The sequence below is a fragment of the Rana temporaria genome, chromosome 2 (assembly GCF_905171775.1).
Source record: "Rana temporaria chromosome 2, aRanTem1.1, whole genome shotgun sequence".
NCBI classification, from domain to species: Eukaryota; Metazoa; Chordata; class Amphibia; order Anura; family Ranidae; genus Rana; species Rana temporaria.
Genome location: NC_053490.1, coordinates 180,378,887 through 180,405,281, shown reverse-complemented (window position 1 = coordinate 180,405,281; position 26,395 = coordinate 180,378,887). Strand labels below are relative to the sequence as shown.

At 43.6% G+C, this 26,395-nt stretch overlaps 1 protein-coding gene across 1 annotated transcript in view; it reads right to left on the bottom strand.

Moving 5' to 3' along the window:
* The window catches only part of GPC6 (glypican 6), a 921,045-nt gene extending 896,275 nt beyond the window's left edge, over positions 1-24,770 (bottom strand). The window contains exon 1 of the mRNA XM_040336093.1: positions 24,592-24,770. Coding sequence (XP_040192027.1) covers positions 24,592-24,730 — 139 coding nt within the window. The 5' untranslated portion in view covers positions 24,731-24,770. The remainder of the gene's footprint in view (positions 1-24,591) is intronic.
* Between the last annotated feature and the right edge of the window lie 1,625 nt (positions 24,771-26,395).

Here is a 26,395-nt window from a genome sequence, read left to right as displayed (position 1 = left end):
AACGGAAACGGAAAAAAACGGAAACAACGTAAAAAAATGCGCCGGCCGGACGTACGTTTGTGGATCACCGTATCTAGCTAATTTGCATACTCAACGAGGAAATCGACGGAATCGCCACCTAAATATGCACCTTAGACCTGACGGCGTACTAAGACGTACGCCAGTTGGATCTAGCCCAGCTTCAAGTGTATCTTGTTTTGTGGATACAAAACAAAGATACGCCGGAGCAAACTAGAAGTTACGCGGCGTATCAATAGATACGCCAGCGTAACTCCTTTGTGGATCTGCCCCAAAATGTTTTTTACCTTAATGCAAGGAATGCTTTTTGCTTTAGTATCACTTTAATTCTGCACTGCTATGAGAAATCTTATTTGATTTGACCTTATTATAGTATATACATCTATAAATATATATCTAGAGATAGATAGATAGATAGATAGATAGATAGATAGATAGATAGATAGATAGATAGATAGATAGATAGATAGATAGATAGATATATATATATATATATATATATATATATATATTATGCTAATGAAGCCTGAGGACATTGAACAGAGAATAACTAACACAAATGCTTCTTCAGATTCCTGGTATATCAATCCTAGCAATATACGGGTAAGTATCACACTTACATGAATAAAAGTGTTACAAACGAGCACAAATCATCATAGCATATTAACTAATATTACTGAAGCTGTTCACTTGATATGCTTGTGAGTTTTCTTTTTTTTAAGTGTTGCAGTTCTGTTTTTATAGTTTACTTTGTTGGCCATGCACGGCACAAGCTCTTACGCTAAGTAAGTACCATTTTATACAGAACGGATTCAATCCCATTATACAGGATTCTAGTTACACTACAGAGCCTCCTAGTGGCCATGAGGTGCCTGTGCAGAAGACTTCTATTGTCACTGCAAGGCATCTTAAGAAACCTGAAAAATCTGCAGCACCGTTTGATAATACTTAGAAAGTCTACATTCACACTTGCCCCCTTCATTTGTTGTATTTAAATGCAGATACAATGATCTGTGAAGCATAACTTTTCTGACCTTCTTCTCCTGTGTATACTGTATTTAGACACATTTAAGCATTTAATCTGCCCCCGGACTCACAGATTGCTGTTTTCTTGAAATACAAGGAACCTGATCTTACTTAAATGCAGAGTCAATTATGGCGTTTGAAATTATTATATACTTTGATCTGAATTAAGAAGTGCCCTATACAGTAAAACCTTGGTTTGAGAGTAACTTGGTTTGAGAGCGTTTTGCAAGACGCAAAATGTTTTAATAAATTTTGACTTGATATACAAGCGATGTCTTGATATAAGAGTAGCGTCATATCACAACTGAGTATAAAAGAGAAGAGAGGAGCCTCTAAGTGTAGCAATATGGTTACATTTAATGAAGGTACAACATTTAGCAACTTATTGCTACACTTTAGAGGTACCTCTCTTCTCTTTTATACCCTGTAAAAAAAATGCTTTGATATACAAGTGCTTTGGATTACAAGCATTTTTCTGGAACGTATTATGCTCGCAAACCAAGGTTTTACTGTAAATGTATTCACTGACTGTGAGGTTGATTTACTACAGGCAGTTGCTCCAGAGCTTAGTAAATGAGCAGAAGATCTGCTGATTTTGAATATCCAATCATGTGCAAGCAAAAAAACTTTTTTTCCTTGCACGTGATTGGGTACTCTTTGCGAAGTGAAGCTTTACCTCCTTTACTAAGCTCTGGAGCAACTGCACTTTCAGAGTGCACCATCTACCATATTTATTGGCGTATAACATTCAATTTTACCCCACAAAAAGAGGGAAAATCATAGGTGCGTGTTATACGCCAATGTTTACCTTGCTGCCTCGGGGGGGGGGGGGGGGAGTTGCGAGGGCCACCGGATTACACAGATGGATCTTCTGTTTACTCGGCGCTCAGTCACACACAGTCTTGCTTCCTGGACAGCTGAAAGGATAGATGTTGTATGTCCCAGCATTGGACCGGGGTTCGGTCTATCCTATGAGCTGTCCAGGAGGCAGAACTGTGTGTGACTGAGCGCCGAGTAAACAGAAGATCCATCTGTGTAATCCGGCAATGGTGAGGCTGCGCTGATGGGCACTAATCAGGCCACATTGATGGGCAACAGAGAGACTGCAGATGGGCACTAATAAGGCTGCATTAATGGGCAATAGAGAAGCTGCATATAGGCACTGATCAGGATGATGGGCAATGGCGAGGCTGCAAATGGACAGGTCTGGCTGCATTGATGAGCAATATAGAGGCTGCAGGTGGACATACATTAGGTTGCATTAATGGGCAATAGAGAGGTTGCAGATAGGCACTGATCAGGCAATGATGGGCAATGGTGAGGCTGCAGATGGGCACAGATCAGGCTGCAATGATGGGCAATAGTGAGGCTCTAGATGGGCACTGATCAGGCTGCAATGATGGGCAATGGCAAGGCTGCAGATGGGCACTGATCAAGCTGCATTGATGGGCAATAGAGAGGCTGCAGATGGACACTGATCAGGTTGCAATGATGGACAATGGTAAGGCTGCAGATAGGCACCGATCAAGCTGCATTGATGGGCAATAGAGAGGCTGCAGATGGGCACTGATCAGGCTGCAATGATGAGCAATGGCAAGGCTGCAGATAGGCACTGATAAGGCTGCATTAATGGGCACTGACCCTTATTTTGCGTTAAAGTTTTTTATTTCAAATTTTAGTTTTTGTTTAGAAACTTCCCTCTTAAAATTAATGTGCGTGTCATACTCCAATAAATACAGTAATTGCACAGTGTGAATGGCACCATAGAAAGACCATTACATGTATATACATGCTACTACAAATGTCCTCTAGATGCCCAAACATGCAGCTTTGACAGTGCCAATGTAAAGGAGACCTTAGTTTATATGAGGTTAAGTTCCAAGGCGGGAATTACAAAGTTGGGAAGTGAGGTGAAATTTAGTCTTTTTCACTTTAATATCTATGTGAGGAATATGCACTTGAATAGATGCTTGAAGGAACACAGGTCCTATACACCTTACAGTTTAGTCAATCAGCCCGCTCTCTTTTCACCTCAACCCAGTCCAAATAACACTTTAATACATTAGTCCCCTGATAGTCTATGCAACACAGCTTCAGGTCCTGGATGCTTAAAATGTTAGTTACCTGGCCATCAGGACCACTGATCCTCTGTCTGGACAGTGCTGATTGGCCCTTTGCTGATCACAGGCACCCTCCCAATAAGAAAAATAGTCTCTAGCAAAACACACCAATCTGAGCATGTGCAGAGTGCCTCCAAGGCTCTGTTCTATCAGCAAATGGATTGGGGACAGTAAAAGAAAGGGAGGATCAGAGAAGATCAAACAGCCTTTTTTACACAATGCACAGGATTAACCCCTTAGGTTCCACAGTGAGTTTAACAAGCATGCTTTTCTGCAAAAACAGACTGATTTTACTGTTGTAGGTTTAGTAACACTTTAAAAGGAACAACTGCTTAGTAACTAGTACTTTCAGAAGAAATACAAGAATCACAGTAAACAGTTTACTCTTGGCACAGATTTCCTTTATATCCACCGACAAAAATTGGATTTTATTTATTAGTGTGGTTCCTTAAATGTGGTTCATAAATAAACCATGACAGAGAGTCCATGCACACTGGGCATAAAAATGCTGCTTATACAGGCTTTTGGCATTTTTTTCTTTTAGCTTGCATAAGTAGTTCTATGTTAGCCTATCTATCCACACACATTAGGGAGTTCACAGGCATATTTGTAGAGAAACGTTTTCAGGCAGAAAAAAAGAACCCACAAGAATTGTGTTTTTTTGAGAGAAGCTTTTGGGCAGAAAAAAAAAACGTGACACACATAAACGTGACATTTAGAAGCATTCTGCGTTTTTAATTATATATTATAGTGAAAAATTAGCCGGGTGGAATGTTCTGGAAAAAACGCTTATAAAAGCAAATGCCCATAAACCCTAATAAACTATTGTGCAATATGAGCCACTATGAGCCTTTTTTTTACTTCTTTTTCTGCCAGAGGTTCTACCATTTTTTTCATCTGCCTAGTGAGCATGAATTTTTAGGCTGGCCATATGGATTCAATTCCATTTTCTTGTACAATTTTCCTTTGGATTTACCAAAAACCATATAATATGAGGTCAATACTAAATAACTTTCAATTGTATCTAGTTAGGCAGACCCTTGCACTACATTGTTTAAAGTGGTTGTAAACCATTACAAACCCCTTTTTTCTACAGGGGAGCCTATATTAAGGCTTATGTGTAGCTACCATGGATATCTCGTAAACCTGCACGGTTTAAGAGATATCCCCTGTATCTGCATGTGCCGGAGTCATCAGAACATGCGCAATGTGCCGTTACCGGCGGGAGTGACGTCATCGCAGCTCTGGCCAATCACAGCGCCGGAGTCCGCGATACCCACAAGTAACTCCGGGAGTGATGTCGTGGCCATTGCGGTGTACGGGCACCGCAGCGAGGGCTTCGATCTTAGGTGAGTATTATTCTATGCATACTAGCTCATTATGCTTTTGTCTTGCAGGTGTTTGTTTTATTTATTTTTGTCAATATGGGTTTACAACCACTTTAAAGTGATACTAAAGGTTTGAAATGTAAAAAAAATAAAATAACAACCATGTCATACTTACCTCCACTGTGCAGCTCGTTTTGCACAGAGTGGCCCGAACGCTGTCTTCTGGGGTCCCTCGTGGCTGTCTCGGCTCCTCCCCGCATCAGTTAACCCCCTTTGGGAAGCGCTCTCCCAAGGGGGTTACCTTGCAGGCTCCCGAATCCAGCATTTGTGTCCATAGACACGAATGCCGAACTCGGCCCTGCCCCCCGGCACCTGCGTCATTGGATTTGATTGACATCAGCGGGAGCCAATGGCTGCGCTGCTATCAATCTATCCAATGAAGAGCCAAGATCCAGCGGGTTCTCGACGTGGGACTTTCGAGGGCTCAGGTAAGTAAAACGGGGGGGCGGTAATTATCAGATGTTTTTTCATCTTAATGCATAGGATGTATTAAGGTGAAAAAACAGGAAGGTTTACAACCCCTTTAAGGTAAATGTAAAGGAAAATTATAGAAGAACATTGAACATGTATGGCCAGGCTTCACATTGGCAAGAGACCGCCGATAAGGGGTAAGAACCGGTCCTCCTGTAGGGGGCCCCATTAGTCCAACAGGGGGACCTGACAGTCAAATATTCACATCAGTTTATTCAATCATGCTCACTTTAAATACCCAAACATGTGCCAATGAAACAAGGACTTTTCTTTTCACATGATTGGATAACTGAAGTGAAAACTCAATTTATTATATAACAATTCTATACTCCTTTGGTAAATAAGGCTGATTATCTATAACTCACTACAATCAGGAGCTTTGAATTATAGACTGCGAATCAATGTCATTGTCATGGACCTTGGAATGCAGAAGTGTCCCTCCCTGAAAGCTGTTACACAGTGGGGGGTCTTCTTCCCTGTCTTAAAGCTCCAGACGGCTCCATTGTTCTGTGTCTGGCTATTGTGTACATTGATTGCCCCCTGGGGCTTCTGTCTCAATACACATAACAGTCCCTCCATTCAAGCTATCGGACCAATCCCTGCTGAACTCATTTTCAAGTCCTCATTTGCATGGTTATGAGGACCTGAAGGAGAACTCCATGTACTTTACAATTGACCAATAGGAAAGCGATTGTTGGGGGCGGGATGTTCCAAATTCTGTTTAAAAGTGTGTTGTGTACTTCCAATAAAGGTCTTCCTGTTTGAACTTACATACAGCCTGCCTGGTGTTTGTTCTAATTGATCCCGAACGGCATATAGCTGTAGTTCGGATCCCTGAGCCTTGGATGACCGACAATCAGACGTTGCGATCTGCAAGCTGACTCAATAGTAGCGGAGGAGTGTCGGGAGAGCGGAAGCGAGCGAGCAATGGTCTAGTTACATTGGTGGCAGCAGTGGGATTTGCTCTCCAGTTACTGGGACATTCCAAGGTCCATGACAGTCATCAACTATCCTGACTCACTAATGTTAGAAAATGACATACCGCAGAAGAAAAAATAAATAAAAAATGTTCCATGCTATTAACGATAAATCTTAAAATAAATATATATATATTAAAATATTGTAATAACCCAGTATATCGCAAATTGTAGAGATTTGCAGTTCTGGCCCTTTTGATAAAATGATCCTTTCATATTCATTTCTACACAAAATGTTCTATCAATATTAGAAATCAAATATTCATGAAGCAGAAGTTTAGAAACTAAAATAAGTGTTTTAAGAGGCAACATAGCCCAAGGTATCTATGTGATGTTTATAGATTTTGAGTTAATGGCTGTGAAATACTAAAATGCGCACCACGGCGTACTTTCTAAAAACAGGTGTTTGGTGTTTTCAAGATGCTTCCTATGTGACATTTTGTGCAATTTACTTACCCCTTAAACATTCAAACAAAATGACACATAATAATTTTAAAGTCAAGTTATCAAGCAAAGCTTTGAAAGCTTGAATTACAATGCACCATTTTAAATGCTCACTATGCAGTCTGTAACCTTGTATGATTTCTCAGTGTTAATAATTTATTAAATGAATATTTTTGCCAATATACTGTCTATACACTACGTCAGGTTCTCAGGTGCATCGTACAGTTTATTGAAGAACTACGGTCAGGATAAAAATAAAGAAGCTTACATAGTCATTCAGGAAATGGGTATCTGCTGCCTCTTTGATGAGATGGGCAGAATGTGCAATGGAAATGCCTCTCCGCTGAGCTGTAGCCAAGGACAGCTAGATGTGGTCATGACTATCTTGGGAAAGTCACAAATGACACGGGTCAGCTTTATTTCTATTACAAGCTTGTAACGTTAAAGGAGAAAAACAGACCCATATTATTACTATATATATAAAATATTAGACGTGCACACTGAAATATTTTGTTTTGGAATTTCGTTTTCGTACGAAAAATAAATTTAGTTACTCCCAAAATTTGTTTCTATTTATTTTGTTTCGTTAAAAAATCAATTTGTCCGAAAATCTGAATTAACCCCCCTGGCGGTATTCCCGAGCGTGACTCGGGGTGGGTTTTTCATGTTACGATCGGTAACCCCGAGTCACGCTCGGGGTAGATATGCAGAGCCTGCAGCGTGCGCTGGCTTACCTTGTCCTGGATCCAGCGATGTCACCACGCTGTGTGAGCGAGCGAGACCTCGCTCGATTCACACAGCGTCCTCCTGTGCCGCCGATCTCCGTTCCCTGCGACGTTACAACGCACGGGAGCGGAGATCGGCGCCAAATTCAAAAAAGTAAACAAACACAGTACATACAGTATACTGTAATCTTATAGATTACAGAACTGTATGTAAAAAATACACACACCCCTTGTCCCTAGTGGTCTGCCCTGTGTCCTGCATGTACTTTTGTATAATAAAAACTGTTATTTCTCCCTGCAAACTGTAGATTGTCCATAGCAACCAAAAGTGTCCCTTTATGTCAAAAATGGTTTTAGAGCAGCTAGAAAACAGCGATAATAAATTATAATCACTTGCAGAATTGTGCGATAGTGATTTGCGGGGAAATTCGTCATAAAAAAAAAAAAAAAATAATGACAGCAACAATTCTGCAACTGAGAAAATTTCAGTGATTTTGATTTGATTACATTATTGAATAATTTTTATTTTAATTATATTATTACTTGCTATAATTATTTATAATTATGTATTATATTATAATTTAAAATTTTGTTTTTAAAAAAATGTCATACCCGGGATGCCTATTAGATTCTTGTTTGGTCAGATTTAAGCGAGTTATTCCTAAGAATCACAGGCCTACAGTATAAAACGCCAATTTTTTTCTCGACTCGTCGTAGTGTTGTACATGACCGTGTTCTTGACGTTCAGAATTTCCGCCAACATTTGTGTCTGTAAGCAACACAAGTTTGAGCCAACATTCCCTCGGAAAGAAAAAATCCACAGCAATTTCCGATCGTGTGTACGCGACATTAGTGTTTCTTTCAGTAGGAACAGCATTGGTTCAGTTGCCTATATACACAATTTTTCACAATTTATAGTTTGTCAAGAGCAATGTCAGCCATAAAATTGGTTTTCTAGTGCTTAACCAGTGATAACAAAAACAAATACAATAGTCAAACAAGTATGCTTTGTGTTAAACATATGGTATTGCCATTTCAGGGAATATTTCATTTAAGAAACCTTCAGATCTGGGATTTTCAATGCTTTACAAACTTGCCTAAAGGAATTTATTTTACTTTGTTATCTAAATTCCCAGAGACTTTCTCTGCTTAGTTTGTGCGCCACAATATATATGCATGGTATAACACAAATTGGTACAGGGACTCAATTAAAATGTCCCTCTGTACAATGCTCAACCTTTTTCAAATTCAGATGAACAATGCAAACCTATGAATAAGCCTAGCAAAATAATCCCCTTTGCTGCCCTAATAACCAGTAATACAATGTACTGGCTTACAGGTAAAAACATCAGCGTTCCTATAGCTGTGCCACCCCATGTGACTGCTTTGAGACCTATGAACAGAAATGCCTTGGATTCTTAATAAACACAACACAAGCTGATATAAACACCAGGTTTTGCCCAATAACATGGTTAAAATAATGTAATAAGTGTTTCAAGCAAAACAGTATTTTAGGTCCACAGTTCCACTTTCAAGGGGGGGCTAGATTCAGATCTAAAGATCTAAAGATCCGCTAACCTATCTGATTTACGTTACACCACCGCAAGTTTTTGAGGCAAGTGCTTTATTCAGAAAGCACTTGCCTGTAAAGTTGCGGCGGCGTATCGTAAATCCCCCGGCGGAATTCGAATTCCGCGGCTAGGGGGTGTGTAAATTTAATAAATTTTAATCAGGCGCGTCCCCGCGTCGAAAGAACTGCGCATACGCCGTCCGTAAAATTTCCCAGCGTGCATTGCTCTAAATGACGTCGCTAGGACGTCATTGGTTTCGACGTGAACGTAAATTACGTCCATCCGTATTCTCGAACGACTTACGCAAACGATGTAAAAAATTCAAAACTCGCGCGGGAACGACGGCCATACTTAACATAGGATACGCTGCATATAGCAGGGGTAACTATACACCGGAAAAAGCCGAACGCAAACAACGTAAAAAAAAAGCGCCGGGCGGTCGTTCGTTTCTGAATCGGCGTAACTCCTCATTTGCATATTCCTCGCGTATACAAACGGAAGCGCCATCTAGCGGCCAGCGTGAGCTTGCAGCCTAAGATCCGACGGTGTAAGTCACTTACACCTGTCGGATCTTAGGGAGATCTATGCGTAACCTGATTCTATGAATCAGGCGCATTGATACGACGGCCGGACTCAGAGATACGACGGCGTATCAGGAGATACGCCGTCGTATCTTCTTTCTGAATCTGGGCCAGTATGTCCAGGCAAAGCGTTTGTAGTTTCAGACAAAGTGTAGAAGAATAAGAACCCCCCTTAGATTTCCATCTCTATGTAGGGCTCAGTTAGATAGATTTGGCTCCACTTATGCCGCGTACACACAATCGGAATTTCCGATGAAAAAATTCAGATGGACTTTTTTCATTAGAAATTCCAATCGTGTGTGGGCCCCATCAGACTTTTTTTCCGTTGGTGTTTAGAAATAGAACATGTTTTATTTTTTTCCGATGGAAAAAAAAAACGATAGGAAATTCCTATCGTCTGTGTGTGCAAACTCCAACGGAGAAAAAAACCCACGCATTGTCAGAATCAAGTCGACGCATGCTCGGAAGCATTGAACTTCTTCTTTTCTCAGCTTGTCGTAGTGGTTTACGTCACCGTGTTTTAGACGGTCAGAATTTGGTCTAATAGCATGTATGCAAGACAGCTTGAACGGAATTTCGACGAAAAATTCCATCGGATTTAAGCCAATCAGAAATTCCGATCGTGTGTACGGGGGCATATTAGGCTTATTTTACACTTGTGTCAGACCTTACAGCCCATCAGAACTGAGATAGATCTGCAGTAGATTGCTTTCATAGACATATGATGATGAGGTTGTCATCTCCTCACTGTCTGTTTTAACCCACACCACAGTGCTGCAACCAGGGTATCATTTTTGCACAGTCATGAAATGACTGGGTCACGGGTATGATTGGAACTTATGTATTTGTATATTTATGAAGCTTGTGCTGCCCCAGGCATGTGCCAACAAATGCCATTTTAAGAAATACCGTCCTACTGCCAGCGCCATATCAATATCTTCCGGGTAGTGGCTCCCGCGGGAGTGGACGTTCCTATTGTACAGGACGCCATGGCTGGGTCCTGGAAGGACGTTATATTTCCCCTCTGTTTGGACTGTGGTGCCTTTAAGGGAACGGAAAGGGTTAATGCACCTGTCCAAGGAAGTAGTTTAAAGCAGACAGGAAGTGCAGGTGAGAGTGAAGGAGTGTAGGAGAGTCTATGGCATGGTGAATGGTGGACAAGGAAAGCTGTGGAAGCTATGAAAAGCTGTGAAAGGACTTGGCAGTGTGTTGCCTGAAAGCCTGCTACTGAAGGACTTACCTGCAAGGACTATTTAACTGTGATAGCAGTTCTGAGCTGTACAAGTCGGTGAGGCACTGTTATTTCCTTTGTTTTTTGCTGCTGCTAAGCCATTTAAGTTTAATAAACCTTAGTTTTTGATTTAAAAAGCCTGTGTCCTGCGATCAAGCTGGTCCCCCAAACATTACACTGGTGCTCGAATGCGGGCAGGACAGAATAACAGGCATAAGAAGAGAAAAAAAAAAAACTTTTTTTTCTTTTTGCATTGGACTTTATATTGAACTGACATTTAAAGAGACAGTACATTGAATTTATGTCCTGGGTTAAAGCTGCACAAACATTGAAAGTTGAAGCAATGGAGGAGCTAATAAACAGCTGACCTTGGCTAACATGCAAGCGCAGACTCGCTATGAGGAAGCTAATCAGCGCTTAGCAGCCCAGCTGGAGGCACAACAAACTTACCACAAAGAGGCGCTGGCTCTGCAGCAAGAAAATACTCGCCTGTTGGCGGCCCAGCAAGCGACGCAGCAAGGGTTATGCAGGCTCAGGTGACGGCTTTAAAGGAAGCAGTGCAGCAGCTGTCTCAGGTTCGGAACAAGCGGCTGTTGCCCCTGGCAACCAGGTGACTGTGAGGGCAAGCCATTTTCTACAGAAATTATCCCTGAGCGATGATGTAGAGGCATTTCTTGCTACATTTGAGAGGACAGCGGAGAGAGAAGGATGGTCTCAGGACCAGTGGGCCGGCCTCATTGCTCCTTTTCTCACTGGAGATCCTCAAAAAGCCTACTTTGACCTGCCACCAGATGATGCTAAAGACTATCAAAAGTTAAAGGCAGAAATTCTGGCTCGTCTGGGGGTGACTACGGCCGTTCGGGCCCAACGTGTACACCAATGGAAATATCATCCAGATCGGCCACCCCGGTCTCAAATGCACGACCTAGTGCAACTAGTAAAAAAATGGCTGCAGCCTGAGGTGTTGTCTGGCCCCCAAATCGTGGAGCTGGTCGTGCTGGACCGATACCTGAGGTCCCTGCCAGATGACCTTCAACGGTGGGTCAGCCATGGAGACCCCAAAACAGCAAACCTCCTTGTTGAGATGGTGGAACGATATACAGTGGTGGAGGACCTGCTCGGACCTACCAAGCGCATAGGGACCAGTCTGCCACGGCCTGTTCGACCAACTGCTGCCCTTCGAAAGGATGTTCCAAGGAGCCCTGGGACAAACACCCCCGGAAGGCCAAGAGTCACTCCCTGGTACCCTCCTCAGCGTTCTGTTCCTGTTCGGAGAGGAGGGGATGTACAATGTTGGCGATGTCATTCCTGGGGTCATACCCGGACACACTGCCCACTGCAAGAGGAGCCCATGGAATGCGGGTTCTTCGGAGGGGTCTTTTTGTGCCCATAAAGTGTGCACCACACACCTCGACCTGGATGAGGAAAAGTTTGAGTGTGAAGTCCAAGTGAACCACCTCCCTGCCCGGCTTTGTTGGACTCTGGAAGCATGGTAACCCTGGTTCATCCTAGAGTGATTGGGAAGATCGGTCCGGTAAGTAAAACTTTCGGGTGGTATGCATTCACGGGGACACTAGAGAGTACCCGCTCATCACGTTGTCTATCGCCTCAGCATGTGGCACTGTTACTCAAGAGGTGGGGGTGGTAAAGAACTTGGTGCATGATGTTATAATAGGACGAGACTGTCCATTGTTTACAAAACTGTGGGAACAAGGAGAACAGTTCAGAGGACTGGGGAGAAACTAGCCCCCCTGTTTCCTGCTGCTGAGAGGGATAACCCTGAACTGCCAAATGTTAATGAGGACCCAGATGAGAAAATGCTAATGATTGGGTTAATGGTGATGAAAGTAGTGTTTGATACTATTGAGAATGTCAAGATATGTGGTCCACAGACCTATCAAAACCCTAAGGGGAGGAGCCTTCCCACTTCGGGCAATGCGGGGGAAGAGGATGAGGAAGTGGCCTCTACCCCTGCGCTGGCCGGATTTGGGTGTTCCCCAGGGGGCATTTGGGACTGCTCAGATGCAGGACCCCACATTGGCCCATGCACGGGAACAAGTTGTAGTAGTAAATGGGGTTCCCCAAAGAGCCAGGTGCGAATGAGAGGTGGCCACACTTTGCAATATATAATGAATTGCTGTATCGGGTTACCAAGGGAGAGAGAAAATGTGGTAGAGCAATTGTTGGTACCCCAACAATATAGACGAAAGGTTCTGACCTGGCCCATAACGATGTGTTAGGGGGACACCTGGGAGTTGAAAAAACGGAGGCACGGATCACCGACCGTTTTAACTGGCCAGGTCTGAAAGCAGAGGTAAAGAGATACTGTACCATCTTGTCCGACCTGTCCAGTTGGACCGCTCCGGTGACTCATTTTCGGAGCCCTTTGGTCCCTCTGCCCATAATTGAGGTCCCATTCGAGAGGATAGCCATGGATATAGTGGGTCCCTTGGTAAAGTCAGCTCGAGGTCACTCCTACATATTGGTGATTCTTGACTATGCCACCCGATATCCTGAGGCGCTACCCCTGCGGATACTCCTCAAAGGCATTGCCCGGAATTATTCCAGATGTTTTACACGTCCTGGTTTCCCCAAGGAAATACTCACAGACCAGGGTACCCCGTTTATGTCAAGGGTTATGGCCGATGTGTGTAAGCTGTTCCGGATTTAAAACAGCTACGCACATCGGTCTACCATCCCAAACGGACGGGTTGGTGGAACGCTTTAATAAGACCCTTAAATCTATGCTCAAGGAAAGTGGTACAAAGGTTGGGAAAAGATTGGGACTTGCCTGTTACCAGCTCTCCTGTTTGCTATCCGGGAAGTGCCCCCAGGCCTCCACGGGTTTTTCGCCTTTGAGTTGGTATATGGGCGGAGACCTCGCGGACTTCTTGACGTGGTTAAAGAGGAGTGGGAAAGTGAACCTGTTCAGCATAAGAGTGTCCTGGAATATGTCTCCCAAATACAGGAAAGGATCCAAACCGTGATGCCGCTAGTCAAAGAGCATTGCAAAAAGCCCAGGAGGCTCAACGACAGGTCTATAACAGGGCTGCTAAAATAAGGCACTTCCAAGTGGGGGATCGAGTAGCGGTGCTAATTCCCACTGTGGAAAGTAAGTTCTTAGCCAGGTGGCAAGGACCCTTTGAAGTTGTGGAAAAAGTGGGAGAGGTCAATTATAGAGTCCACCAGCCAGGCAAGAGGAAACCGTATCAGATATATCATGTCAACTTGTTAAAGCCCTGGACAGACAGGGAACCGGTGACCTCCCTGGCTAGTGCAAGGCTTGAGCCACAGGTTGGGGTGGAGAGTGTCAAAGTAGCAAATACCCTATCTAAATACCAAAGTCAGCAGGCAAAGGAGTTCTTGCAGAGAAATAAAGAGAAGTTTTCAGACTTTGCCGGGGCAAACTAGTATCATAGAGCATGATATTATCACGGAACCTGGAGTCAAAGGTTTTTGTCAGGCCCTACCGCATCCCAGAGGCTCAAAGGAAGGCCGTTCAGAGGAAGTAAAAGAAGATGCTGGACCTGGAGATCATTGAGGAATCGCAGAGTGGTGGTCGAGCCCGATTGTGTTTGGTACCAAAGCCCAACGGGACTCTGCGATTCTGCAATGATTTCCGGAAGCTTAATGAAGTTTCACGGTTTGATGCCTACCCCATGCCCCGGTAGATGAACTTATTGAGAGACTAGTCCAGCTAGGTATATCACAACGTTAGACCTTACCAAGGGGTATTGGCAAATCCCATTAACTAAGGCTGCTAAAAAGATAAACTGCTTTTTTCTACTCCAGAGGGAGTTTTCAGTACAAAAGAATGCCTTTGGACTGCAAACTGCTCCAGCCAACGTTCCAGCGAGCAATGGATAGGATTTTACGACATCATCGGGAGTATGCCTCAGTATACTTGGACGACATAGTCATTTTTAGCAGAGACTGGGAGTCACACTTGCCCAAAGTCCAGGCAGTACTGGACTCTCTCTGGAAAGAGGGGTTTACAATAAACCCTGAAAAAATGTGCTTTGGGAATGAGGAGGTGAAATACCTGGGCTATATTGTGGGTAGAGGGTGGTGAAACCTCAGGTCAGCAAGGTAGAGGCTATAAAGAGTTGGCCCCGCCCCCTCACAAAAAAAGCAGGTACGTGCATTCCTGGGCATGGTGGGATTACTACAGGAGGTTCGTACCCAACTTGCCACATTGGCGGCTCCATTGACCGATCTGACAAGGGCCGAAATCGGTCATGTGGAGTGGAATGCAGACGCTGAGAAGGCTTTTTGGAGCTCAAAGTCAGCACTGTGCCAACACCCTGTCTTGATAGCGCCCAATTTTTTCAGAAGAGTTTGTTGTCCAAACTGATGCTTCCGATGTAGGATTGGGAGCTGTATTATCACAGGTTGTTCATGGTGAGGAGCACCCAGTAGTCTTCCTCAGTAGGAAGTTGACACCAGCGGAGAAAAACTACGCTATTATTGAAAGAGAGTGTCTGGCCATTTAAGTGGGCTCTGGAGTCCCTCAGATATTACCTCTTGGGAGGAATTTAGGTTAATTTCTGATCATGCCCCTTTAACGTGGCTGAGGCAAGGTAAAGGAACTAATGCCAGGATTACCAGGTGGTTCCTGGCGCTCCAAGAGTTAAGTTTATAGTGAGCATAGCCCGGGAGACTGCATCAAAATGCAGATGCCCTCTCCCGAGTCCATTGTTTGAGCTCCACTGTTGCCTCCACCTCCTTGGCGTTGGGGCACAGGGGGGGGATATGTACAGGACGCCATGGCTGGGTCCTGGAAGGACGTTATATTTCCCCTCTGTTTGGACTGTGGTGCCTTTAAGGGAACGGAAAGGGTTAATGCACCTGTCCAAGGAAGTAGTTTAAAGCAGACAGGAAGTGCAGGTGAGAGTGAAGGAGTGTAGGAGAGTCTATGCATGGTGAATGGTGGACAAGGAAAGCTGTGGAAGCTATGAAAAGCTGTGAAAGGACTTGGCAGTGTGTTGCCTGAAAGCCTGCTACTGAAGGACTTACCTGCAAGGACTATTTAACTGTGATAGCAGTTCTGAGCTGTACAAGTCGGTGAGACTGTTATTTCCTTTGTTTTTGCTGCTGCTAAGCCATTTAAGTTTAATAAACCTTAGTTTTGATTTAAAAAGCCTGTGTCCTGCGGATCAAGCTGGTCCCCCAACATTACTCTATGCTGAGGCTAAGTGAGTGACGTGATGACAAAAACTTCCACCCCAGCGCATAAGGCCGCGTTACGAGTTTCCGAAGAAGCCGAACAGCGAGTCGGCTCTATATGGCACCTGCGCACCGCGTTCGGCTTCTTTCGGAAACTGGTGACGGGCCTTATGCGCCGGGGGGGAAGTTTTTGTCATCACGTCAATCACTTAGCCTCTGCATAGGAACGCCCACTCCCGTGGGAGCCATCACCCGGAAGCGGGTGGGGGGGGGGGAATAGCTATACGACGGTACGTACAGCAAAAAAAAAAAACAGCATACTGTCAATGTTGGAAGTGAGCACAATGTAATGTTAGAAAAATGTTTTTAGGGTGAACCTCCACTTTAAGTGAAATGTCCACCTAGTACTCTCTAGGAACAAAGTTCCTTCTGGAATTTTCTGATGGATCAGTGATCCTTTTTCAAAAGTTTATCCAGCTCATTCTTTTTTCAGTTGCCATTGGTTCTATTTAACAGCAGTTTACTGAAATTCCATTTGAGTAGGTGGACCACTTGGGCTAAACAAGCATTTGTACATACCCAGTTATGCACCGTAAACACGATCGGACCTTTGTCCTACCAAATTCCCATCCGGAATTCCGACGGAATTCCATCGGAGGAAAAGAGAACATGTTCTCTATGTAATCTCTGATGGAATTCAATAGAAATTTCTCCAATGGGGCATACACATGGTTGGAATTTCCGACGGAAAAAGTTCTTCTGATTTTTTCCATCGAAAATTCCGATCGTGTGTACGAGGCCTTAGATTGTATAGGTAGGTGTCTGCTGTTAACATAAAATTGCATTAAAGAAATAAAAATAAATACACATAAGAAGAAAAAGCATGACAAATACTTTGCTTACTTTGCTTTGCTTTACCTTTCCTTTGCATTGTAGACAGAGGGATCTTGGAAAAGCTTAAAGTGATACTAAACACACAGGGCCGGATTCAGCAATGATTTACGCCAGCGTATCTATAGATACACCGCGTAAATTCAAAGCTGCGCCGGCGTATCTTCTTTCTGTATTCAGAAAGCAAGATACGCCGAAATTAGGCTAAGATCCGACTGGCGTAAGTCTCTTACGCCGTTGTATCTTAGGGTGCATATTTACGCTGGCCGCTAGGTGGCGCTTCCGTAGTTTTCGGCATAGAATATGCAAATGACCTAGATACGCCGATTCACAAACGTACGTGCGCCCGGCGGAATTTTTTACGTCATGTAAGGCTTTTCCGGCGTAACGTTGCTCCTGCTTCTATGAGGCGTATGCAATGTTAAGTATGGACGTCGTTCCCGCGTCAAATTTTTAATGTTTTACGTCGCTTGCGTAAGTCGTTCACGAATAGGGATTTGGGTAGAATGACGTTCACCTCGTAAGCATTGGCTTGTTGCGGGTTAATTTCGAGCCTGCGCACTGGGATACCCCCACGGACAGCGCATGCGCCGTTAAAAAAAACGTAATTTACGTTGGGTCAAGACGTATTTACATAAAACACTGCCCCCATCACATCCATTTGAATTGCGCGCCCTTACGCCGCCAAAGTTACACTACGCTGCCGTAACTTACGGCGCAAATTCGGAATAACAGGGAGGTGACGCCTCTGACAATCAAGAGGTGATATCACTCCTCCATTGTGTTTAGCTGGTTAGTGGACATGGAGAAGGAGGGAGTGGGCTGTCGTTACCACTGTGTATACACCCACATGTGTAACTCTATAGTCACATGGGCTGCTCAGATGTGATCAAGGAGGAACTGTTCAGGGTAGAAAATACACTGAAACTGGAGCATGTCCACTAGTTGCCAACACTGGGACAGATTCAAGAAGCAATTGCGCCTGTGTAACCATAGGTTACACAGCGCAATTGCTTACTTGCTCTGGCGTAGCGAATGCTCCCGATTCAGGAACATCGCTACGCCGACTGCAGCCTAAAATCTGCGTGGCATAAGGCTCTTATGCCACGCAGATTTTAGGCTGCATTCTTGCGTTGGCTGCTAGGGGGCGCTCCCATTGTGATCTGTGTACAGTATGCAAATAAAATACTAACACCGATTCACAACGTTGCACGAGCCCTGCGTATGCAAATTACGTAGTTTGCGTACGTCGGGTTTCGCGTAAGGTTACACATCCTAATAGCAGGCGCAGCCAATGCTATAGGATACCCACGTTCCCGCGTCGCGATATTTAAAATCTACGTTGTTTGCGTAAGTGAATCGTGAATGGCGCTGGACGCCATTCACGTTCACTTTGAAGCAAATGACGTCCTTGCGACGTCATTTGCCGCAATGCACGTCGGTAAAGTTTCCCGACGGAGCATGCGCTCTATGCTCGGCGCGGGAGCGCGCCTAATTTAAATGATTCCCGCCCCCGGCGGGATCATTTACATTGCGCGCGCTTATGCCGGGGCAATTTTGCCGGCGCGCCCTCGCAATTTACGGAGCTACTGCTCCGTGAATCGAGGGCAGCGCAAAATATTTGCGGGGGCGCAGGGCAAGATCGTTGCCCTGTGCCTCCGCAAATAAAGCGCAAATGTACCTGAATCTGGGCCACTGATTTTTAAATCCACAACTGCAGTGGGGACATGGAGCGGGGAGTGAGAACAGCAGAATCAACCAGGTTTTTTGCAGAATACAGAAAACTAATCCCATAGTGACTGAGCATGTACATTATGTGATATTATGTTTACTGAACTTAGTACAAGGTCTGACTTTACTCATTAGAATGTATCTTTATTGGCTTAGAGTAGTTGGAACAAAAACATTTATTTTTACTATTGGTACCGCAGTGTGCACATTTCTCATGCCTTATCAAACTGGTGCACGTTTTATATAAAACTAGCAAAGGCGCGTCAGGTAAATTGTAGTAAATGACCTTTATGTGTAATAGAAAAGTGAGAAAATTAACTTTTTATGTGTTGTTGTTTTTAATAATGTCTTAATTTCTGTGAGGAAAGTAGAAAATAAAAATAAAAAATCAATTAATAAATGAACAGATAAAAATATGTGTAATAAAAATGTGTATCGGTAGAATGAATAAAAATACAACACACAGTGTCAGAACACATCACATCATGTCAACTGACAGTATTTAAATTACAGTCAGAACATGTTACCTGTCAGCATGTGGAAACATTCTACGCTGTAATCATCTGTCACTCTGACGCACAACTGTCACTATGGTTATACCAGAGACATGGATGTGAGTTTTGAGGTTTGAGGAGTAGGCAATAATTACTACACTGACACTGACTGACAAGGTAGAGAGGAGTTATTGGAAGGCAGTATTCACAATGGATGTCATGGGAGCTTGTCAGGATGAGAGACGGCATGACCAGTGATAACGTCTGCATAGTTTTCGGTGTAGCGTAATCTTCATCACAATGTTCTGCCTGTTACGATGCAGGGTATTCTCCATATCCAAACAAGAAAACTTGCCGCTCCAGGTGAGACAGGAAGCCTGATAATCTAACAGGTGTCCGCCCTAGCTTGCCTCCACATGCATTAAAAATAGAAGAAATGGCTGTACTCTGCAATCGATCAAGAGCTAGTAGACGTGTGTCATACACTTCAGGTGCGCTTAATCATTACCAGGGTAATCTCCATCCCATATTTCTGCCTGTTAGGGTACAGGGTAATTTTGATTGCATAGTTCTGCTTGTTAGAGTGCAGGGTAATTTCAATCCCATAGTTCTGCCTGTTGGGATACAAGGTACTCTCCATCTCATAGTTCTGCCTGTTAGAGTACAAGGTAATCTCCATCCCATAGGTCTACCTGTTAGAGTACAAGGTAATCTCCATCCCATAGGTCTACCTGAGAGGCCCCGTACACACGACCGAACATGTCTGCTGAAACTGGTCCGCAGACCAGTTTCAGCGGACATGTTCGGTCCTCTGTACGTCCGACCGGACAATTTTCCGGCGGATCGGACAGGTTTCCAGCGGACAAATGTTTCCGCTGGAAGCCTGTCCGTCGGACATGTTCGGTCGTCTGTACAGACTCACCGGACATGTCCGCTCGGCTGAAAGCCCTCGCATGCGTCGAGTGATTCGAGGCATGCGTGGAAGCATTGACCTTCCAGGGCCACGCACGTCGCCGCGTCATCATCGCGGCAACGGAGTGGCCACGTCACCGTGTATCGCATCCGCGCAGATTTTTGTTTGCTGGTGTGTACAACCATCAGACAGAAATCTCCGAGCGGACATGTCCGATTAAACGGTCGGCGGACCGTTTCATCGGACAGTCCGTCCGTGTGTACGAGGCCTTAGGGTACAAGGTAATCTCCATCCCATAGGTCTACCTGTAGAGTACAATACTCTCCATCCCATTGTTCTGCCTGTTAGGGTACAAGGTACACTCCATCCCATTGTTCTGCCTGTTAGGGTGCTGATTCATGTTCAATGCATTGCTCTGTGTGCTAGGGTGCAGGGTAATTGTAACACCATAGTACTGCAGTTCAGGATGCAGGGCCTTTTTCGCTGCATTGCTCTGCCTGTTAGAGTGAGGGATAACCATTACTGTACAGCTCTGATGGTTGGGGTGCAGGGCATTTTTTTCTGCATAGCTCTTCTTGTTATGGTGCAGGGAAATCGTTACTGCATAACTCTGCCTTCTAGGATGCAGGGTAATCTTCAGTAGTTACCACTGCCTATTAGGGTGCATGGTTAATCTCACTGCATACCTTTTCCTGGCAGAGTAAAGGGTCATGGAGGGGCAGTGAGCATCATAAGTAATCATGGTGTGGAATTTTGGTGTAAATGGAGACTCAGTAGAAGGATTGCTGCAGTACTGGTGGGCAGAAGTTTATGGTTTATGCAGGGGCCAGACTGACAACTCATGGGGCCCCGGGGCAATAGATGATTATCGGGCCCCTGGGCTTACAGATGGCCACCACGCCAGGAGGCAGTGCAGAGGCGGGGCAGCTAAAATCTCGGGATTTTCACATCAAAAGCATGTCGGTTTTGGACATATCAGGGACAGATGTAAAAAAAACACAGATTTGTACATATTGTCTCTGGTTTTACTGAGCCTGGCAACCCTGATGGGGCCCCCTAGTGGCATGGGGCCCTCGGGCAGTGCCCGAGTGACTCAATGGTCAGTCCGCCCCTGGGTTTATGCTGTCTGTACTTTTTATGTAGTACACAACTACAAGGGGTTGCCTTTACCAGTATAGGTATTTACTATTATAAGCTGGCATATGGGAATAAATGTGGATATTATTCAGCATAAAGACATTTAAAGAATATAAATGATTGTGAACATTTATCTGCAGGAGATGCATTGTCCTGAGGCGCACACAGGGTTAAAGAATACCTCCAAGCTGACATTATCCAGCTGTAATAGATACAGTGGCCAGACAATGAACAAGAAACATATGACAGACACACAATCTATAACAGCACACTACTGGAAAACCACTGGAAGTAAAACATAGTGCTTTAGCAAACTTTATCTTTTGTTATGTGGATAATTAAGCCTGGCTGCTTTTTTTTGGAATGTTACCCCCAATGGATCGTATATAAAATACAACTAAGGTACAGCTTAAGTGGAAAGGCATCCTTGATATACTAAATGGAAATGCATTACATGATTTACTTCAGCAATACCTTGACATCACTTTGATACCTGAACACAGAAGAATGTGTACTGGGGGTATCTACAGTATATGTCTACATCAATGCCAACAAAGATAAGAGCAGAAAGCACAGTATGATGACTGAGATGACAGGCACAATCAGTACAACAACCAAAAATAAACATAATAAATGCACTTACAGCAGCCAGACTAAAATAGACAGAAACACTAAGTGGATGACATTTGTTTTCCTAAAGCATTGTGTATATGTTTTTTACTGCTTTCAATTTTTTGCATTCTTTTCTGCATCTTAGTGCTTCTCATCCCCAGCTTTTTGCAGCCCACTTGCTGTCTACAGGCATGCATCTTAGCATTGGCTACATGTCATTTATCAGGACGGTGACCACGGTGGATAGATGACCGTGGCGGAACATGCAATGTGCAATTCGTTTTGGCACATCTGCTTCAAGTTTCCATTAACAGCCCATGTGACATGGTGACCAAGCAGGGCAGCAATTGGGGAGCACAGCATTGTCACCCTGTAATAGAAAGTTACCTAGCCATATAGTTAGCAGGTTACAAAAGTCCAACTAGTTCAATCAATAGAAAGAAAATAAAACAGAAAACCCTTATATACAGAACCCTATACACAAGTGCCTGAATAAAAAAACGTCATGGAGCGAATACCAGGTATTATTTTAATGAAAGCTTTAGATTTAAAATTAAAAATGACTTTTGAAATGACGCAGGTTACTAATATTAGGATGTTTAATATTATTAATATTCATATTAGTATTCCATTTTTGTTATAATCAGTTAACATTTTGATAAAGACTACATGACATTTTTAGTAATTGAGATGACATCTACTTTAAGGCTGGGTTCACACCATCGCCGCAAGCGGCTCACAGTGCAGGGGTTTGGTGCGTCCTGGGTTACCTTTCAGGTCCAATTTCTGCCCGAATTTTTGTCTGAATTCGGACCTGAAACGGACCAAAAGACGCACAGGGCTCCTGTACAAATTTGCACCGGAGCCGCAGCGGAGATATGTGAACCGGCTCCATAGAGAGACAGTCACAATCTCCTGCTATTGCGAATTGGATGCGGCGAACCAACATCCAATTCACATAAGTGTGAACCCAGCCTAAGGGTACATACACATTTTAAGTGATTGGGCTTACGTCTACTTTAAGGGTGCATGCACATTTTTAGTGATGGGGCTTACATCTACTTTAAGGGTACATGCACATTTTTAGTGATTAAGGCTTACATCTGCTTTAAGGGTACATGCACATTTTTAGTGATTAAGGCTTACATCTGCTTTAAGGGTACATGCACATTTTTAGTGATTGGGCTTACATCTACTTTAAGGGTACATGCACATTTTTAGTGATTGGGCTTACATCTACTTTAAGGGTACATGCACATTTTTAGTGATTGGGCTTACATCTACTTTAAGGGTACATGCACATTTTTAGTGATGGGACTTACGTCTACTTTAAGGGTACATGCACATTTTTAGTGATGGGGCTTACGTCTACTTTAAGGGTACATGCACATTTTTAGTGATTGGGCTTACATCTACTTTAAGGGTACATTACGTCTACTTTAAGGGTACATGCACATTTTTAGTGATTGGACTTACATCCACTTTAAGGGTACATGCACATTTTTAGTGATTAAGGCTTAAATCTACTTCAAGGGTACATGCACATTTTTAGTGATGGGGCTTACATCTACTTTAAGGGTACATGCACATTTTTAGTGATTGGGCTTACATCTACTTTAAGGGTACATGCACATTTTTAGTGATTGGGCTTACATCTACTTTAAGGGTACATGCACATTTTTAGTGATTGGGCTTACATCTACTTTAAGGGTACATGCACATTTTTAGTGATTGGGCTTAAATCTACTTTAAGGGTACATGCACATTTTTAGTGATGGGGCTTACATCTACTTTAAGGGTACATGCACATTTTTAGTGATTGGGCTTACATCTACTTTAAGGGTACATGCACATTTTTAGTGATTAAGGCTTAAATCTACTTTAAGGGTACATGCACATTTTTAGTGATTGGGCTTACGTCTACTTTAAGGGTACATGCACATTTTTAGTGATTGGGCTTACATCTACTTTAAGGGTACATGCACATTTTTAGTGATTAAGGCTTAAATCTACTTTAAGGGTACATGCACATTTTTAGTGATTGGGCTTACGTCTACTTTAAGGGTACATGCACATTTTTAGTGATTGGGCTTACGTCTACTTTAAGGGTACATGCACATTTTTAGTGATTGGGCTTACATCTACTTTAAGGGTACATGCACATTTTTAGTGATTGGGCTTACATCTACTTTAAGGGTACATGCACATTTTTAGTGATGGGGCTTACATCTACTTTAAGGGTACATGCACATTTTTAGTGATTAAGGCTTAAATCTACTTTAAGGGTAAATGCACATTTTTAGTGATTGGGTTTACATCTAGGGTACATGCACATAGGGATTTATTTACTAAAGCTGGAGAGTGCAAATGCAGGCTCACGTCTGCACAGAAACCAATCAGCTTCCAGGTTTTATTTCCAAAGCCTAATTGAACAAGCTAAGGCTAGAAGCTGATTGGTTTCAATGCAGAAATTAGACTGATTTTGCACTCTCCAGCTTTAGTAATTAAACCCCATAGTTAATAATACAAAAAAAATCAATTTTTATTTTTTTATGGATTAATGCAGATGTATTGTTTCAATGGGGACATGCACACAGGTGTGTAAACATGCACTGCAATAAAATGTGTAACCAAAAATTGAAAAATCATCACCTGAGGACATGCATTTTAAGCACATGTACATGGCTATACATAGAAGCAAAAAGTGCATTTTCGGATTGAAAACAGAGCAGGAACTGCAAGTTTACTCATTTAAACGCATCTAACGCAAGCATTTTACTGAACATTGACGCAGGAATTCTTGTGCCAAAAACAAAAACCTTTATGATCAATAAAATTCTCATGGCAGTTTTCTGAACATTATACGGTAATAGCTGATAGCAAGCAATATTTGTAAACTACACACTCGGTTGAATAATATTGCTCACTGCAGTTGCTGACTGTTTTGTACACATAATCAAGTGACTGCAAGTTGAAAAATTATAACAGAAGCAGAAGAGTTGTATTTGTCATGGGGAAATGGCAGTTACTGCAAAGGGTTAAGAAATGAAATGACAGTTGTGTTGTGGGGTCAGAGGTAGGTGTGTTGCACTTACCTGTGATCTGCTGGTAGGGGACAGTGACCAGGCTGAATCCCTTAGCATTATACGCCTGTCTGACCTCATTGCAGCTCCGAGCCTTCATTTCTGCACCGGCACAAAGTGACAGCAGCACAGCTCCCCACATCCAAAGCATGCTGCAATCCAGTGTCCCCCCAAAAAATCTCAGCAATACTTCCCAATCTTCACAAATGTCATCCAACTCAATCCTAATGGAGTGCCTTGCTGGGGATCCCGACAATTGGAAGAAAAGTTTGGATGAGGATCCTGGGAGGGAAGAAGGGATGGTGCAGGGAGAAGGAGCCTAGGCACGACTCACCTGTGTGTGCTATGACAAGGGACAGATGTCACCTGCACTACACATGTCACACTGACTCCTCTCCACTCTACATAATGCACACACACTGTACACAGCACAGCCCTGACCCAGCACCCAGCACCCGGCACCACCAAACCCTGGAGAGGAAGACACACAGCGAGAACAAACGTGCTCCAAAATGCATTGCCTCAATCTACCAACAAGGCTCATAGGAAAACGTGGAATGGACTCTGCCTGGCAGCACACCATCTGGAATAGCCTAGCATTTCCACACATCCTCCTGTCATTCCACGGAGGATCAATGCAAGACAATGACTACTATTCCGATGCTCTTTTCTTCATCTCTACGTAATCAAATCTTTATATAAATGCAGCATTCAATATTTAGGCAAAGTACGAAAAGAAATGAAAGGGAATGTTATTTAGTACGTTTATTAACCCCTTGCCACCCAGGCCAATTCTGACACTTCTCTCCTACATGTAAAAATATTTTTTTGTGCTAGAAAATTACTCAGAACCCTCAAACATTCTATATGTTTTTTTTTGTTTTTTGTTTTTTTTTTTAAGCAAAGAACCTTGCAGTGGCGGCTTTTTGGAGGGGTGGGGGCGCAAACAAACTGAATAATTCTGAAAAAAAAAAAAAAAATCAATTGCAGGCTCACTGTGCCCATCAAATGCAGCCACTGTGCCATCAAATGCAGCCACTGTGCCATCAAATGCAGCCACTGTGCCATCAAATGCAGCCACTGTGCCATCAAACGCAGCCAGTGTGCCATCACACGCAGCCACTGTGCCCAAAAGATGCAACCACTGTACCATCAAACGCAGCCACTGTGCCATCAAACGCAGCCAGTGTGCCATCAAATGCAGCCACTGTACCATCAAACGCAACCACTGTACCATCAAACGCAGCCAGTGTGCCATCAAACGCAGCCACTATGCCATCAAACGTAGCCAGTGTGCCATCAAATGCAGACACTGTGCCATCAAACGCAGCAACTGTGCCCATCAATTTGCAGCCACTGTGCCCATCAAAAGTCGCCACTGTGCCCATCAATTGCAGCCACTGTGCCCATCAAACGCAGCCACTGTGCCCATCAAACGCAGCCACTGTGCCCATCAATTGCAGTCACTGTGCCCATCAATTGCAGCCACTGTGCCCATCAATTGCAGCCACTGTGCCCATCAAACGCAGCCACTGTGCCCATCAAACGCAGCCACTGTGCCCATTAAACGCAGCCACTGTGCCCATCAAACGCAGCCAGTGTGCCCATCAAACGAAGCCAGTGTGCCCATCAAACGCAGCCAGTGTGCCATCAAACATATGAATTACATCAAGCATATGAATTACACAGGTTCTGTGGCTGATTAAAGCAGTTGTTTTTTGTTTTGTTTTTTTCTTACCTGCAAGGCAAAGACATAATGTGCTAGTATGCATTGAATACTAGCACATTATGTGAAACTTACCTGAAAATGAAGCCT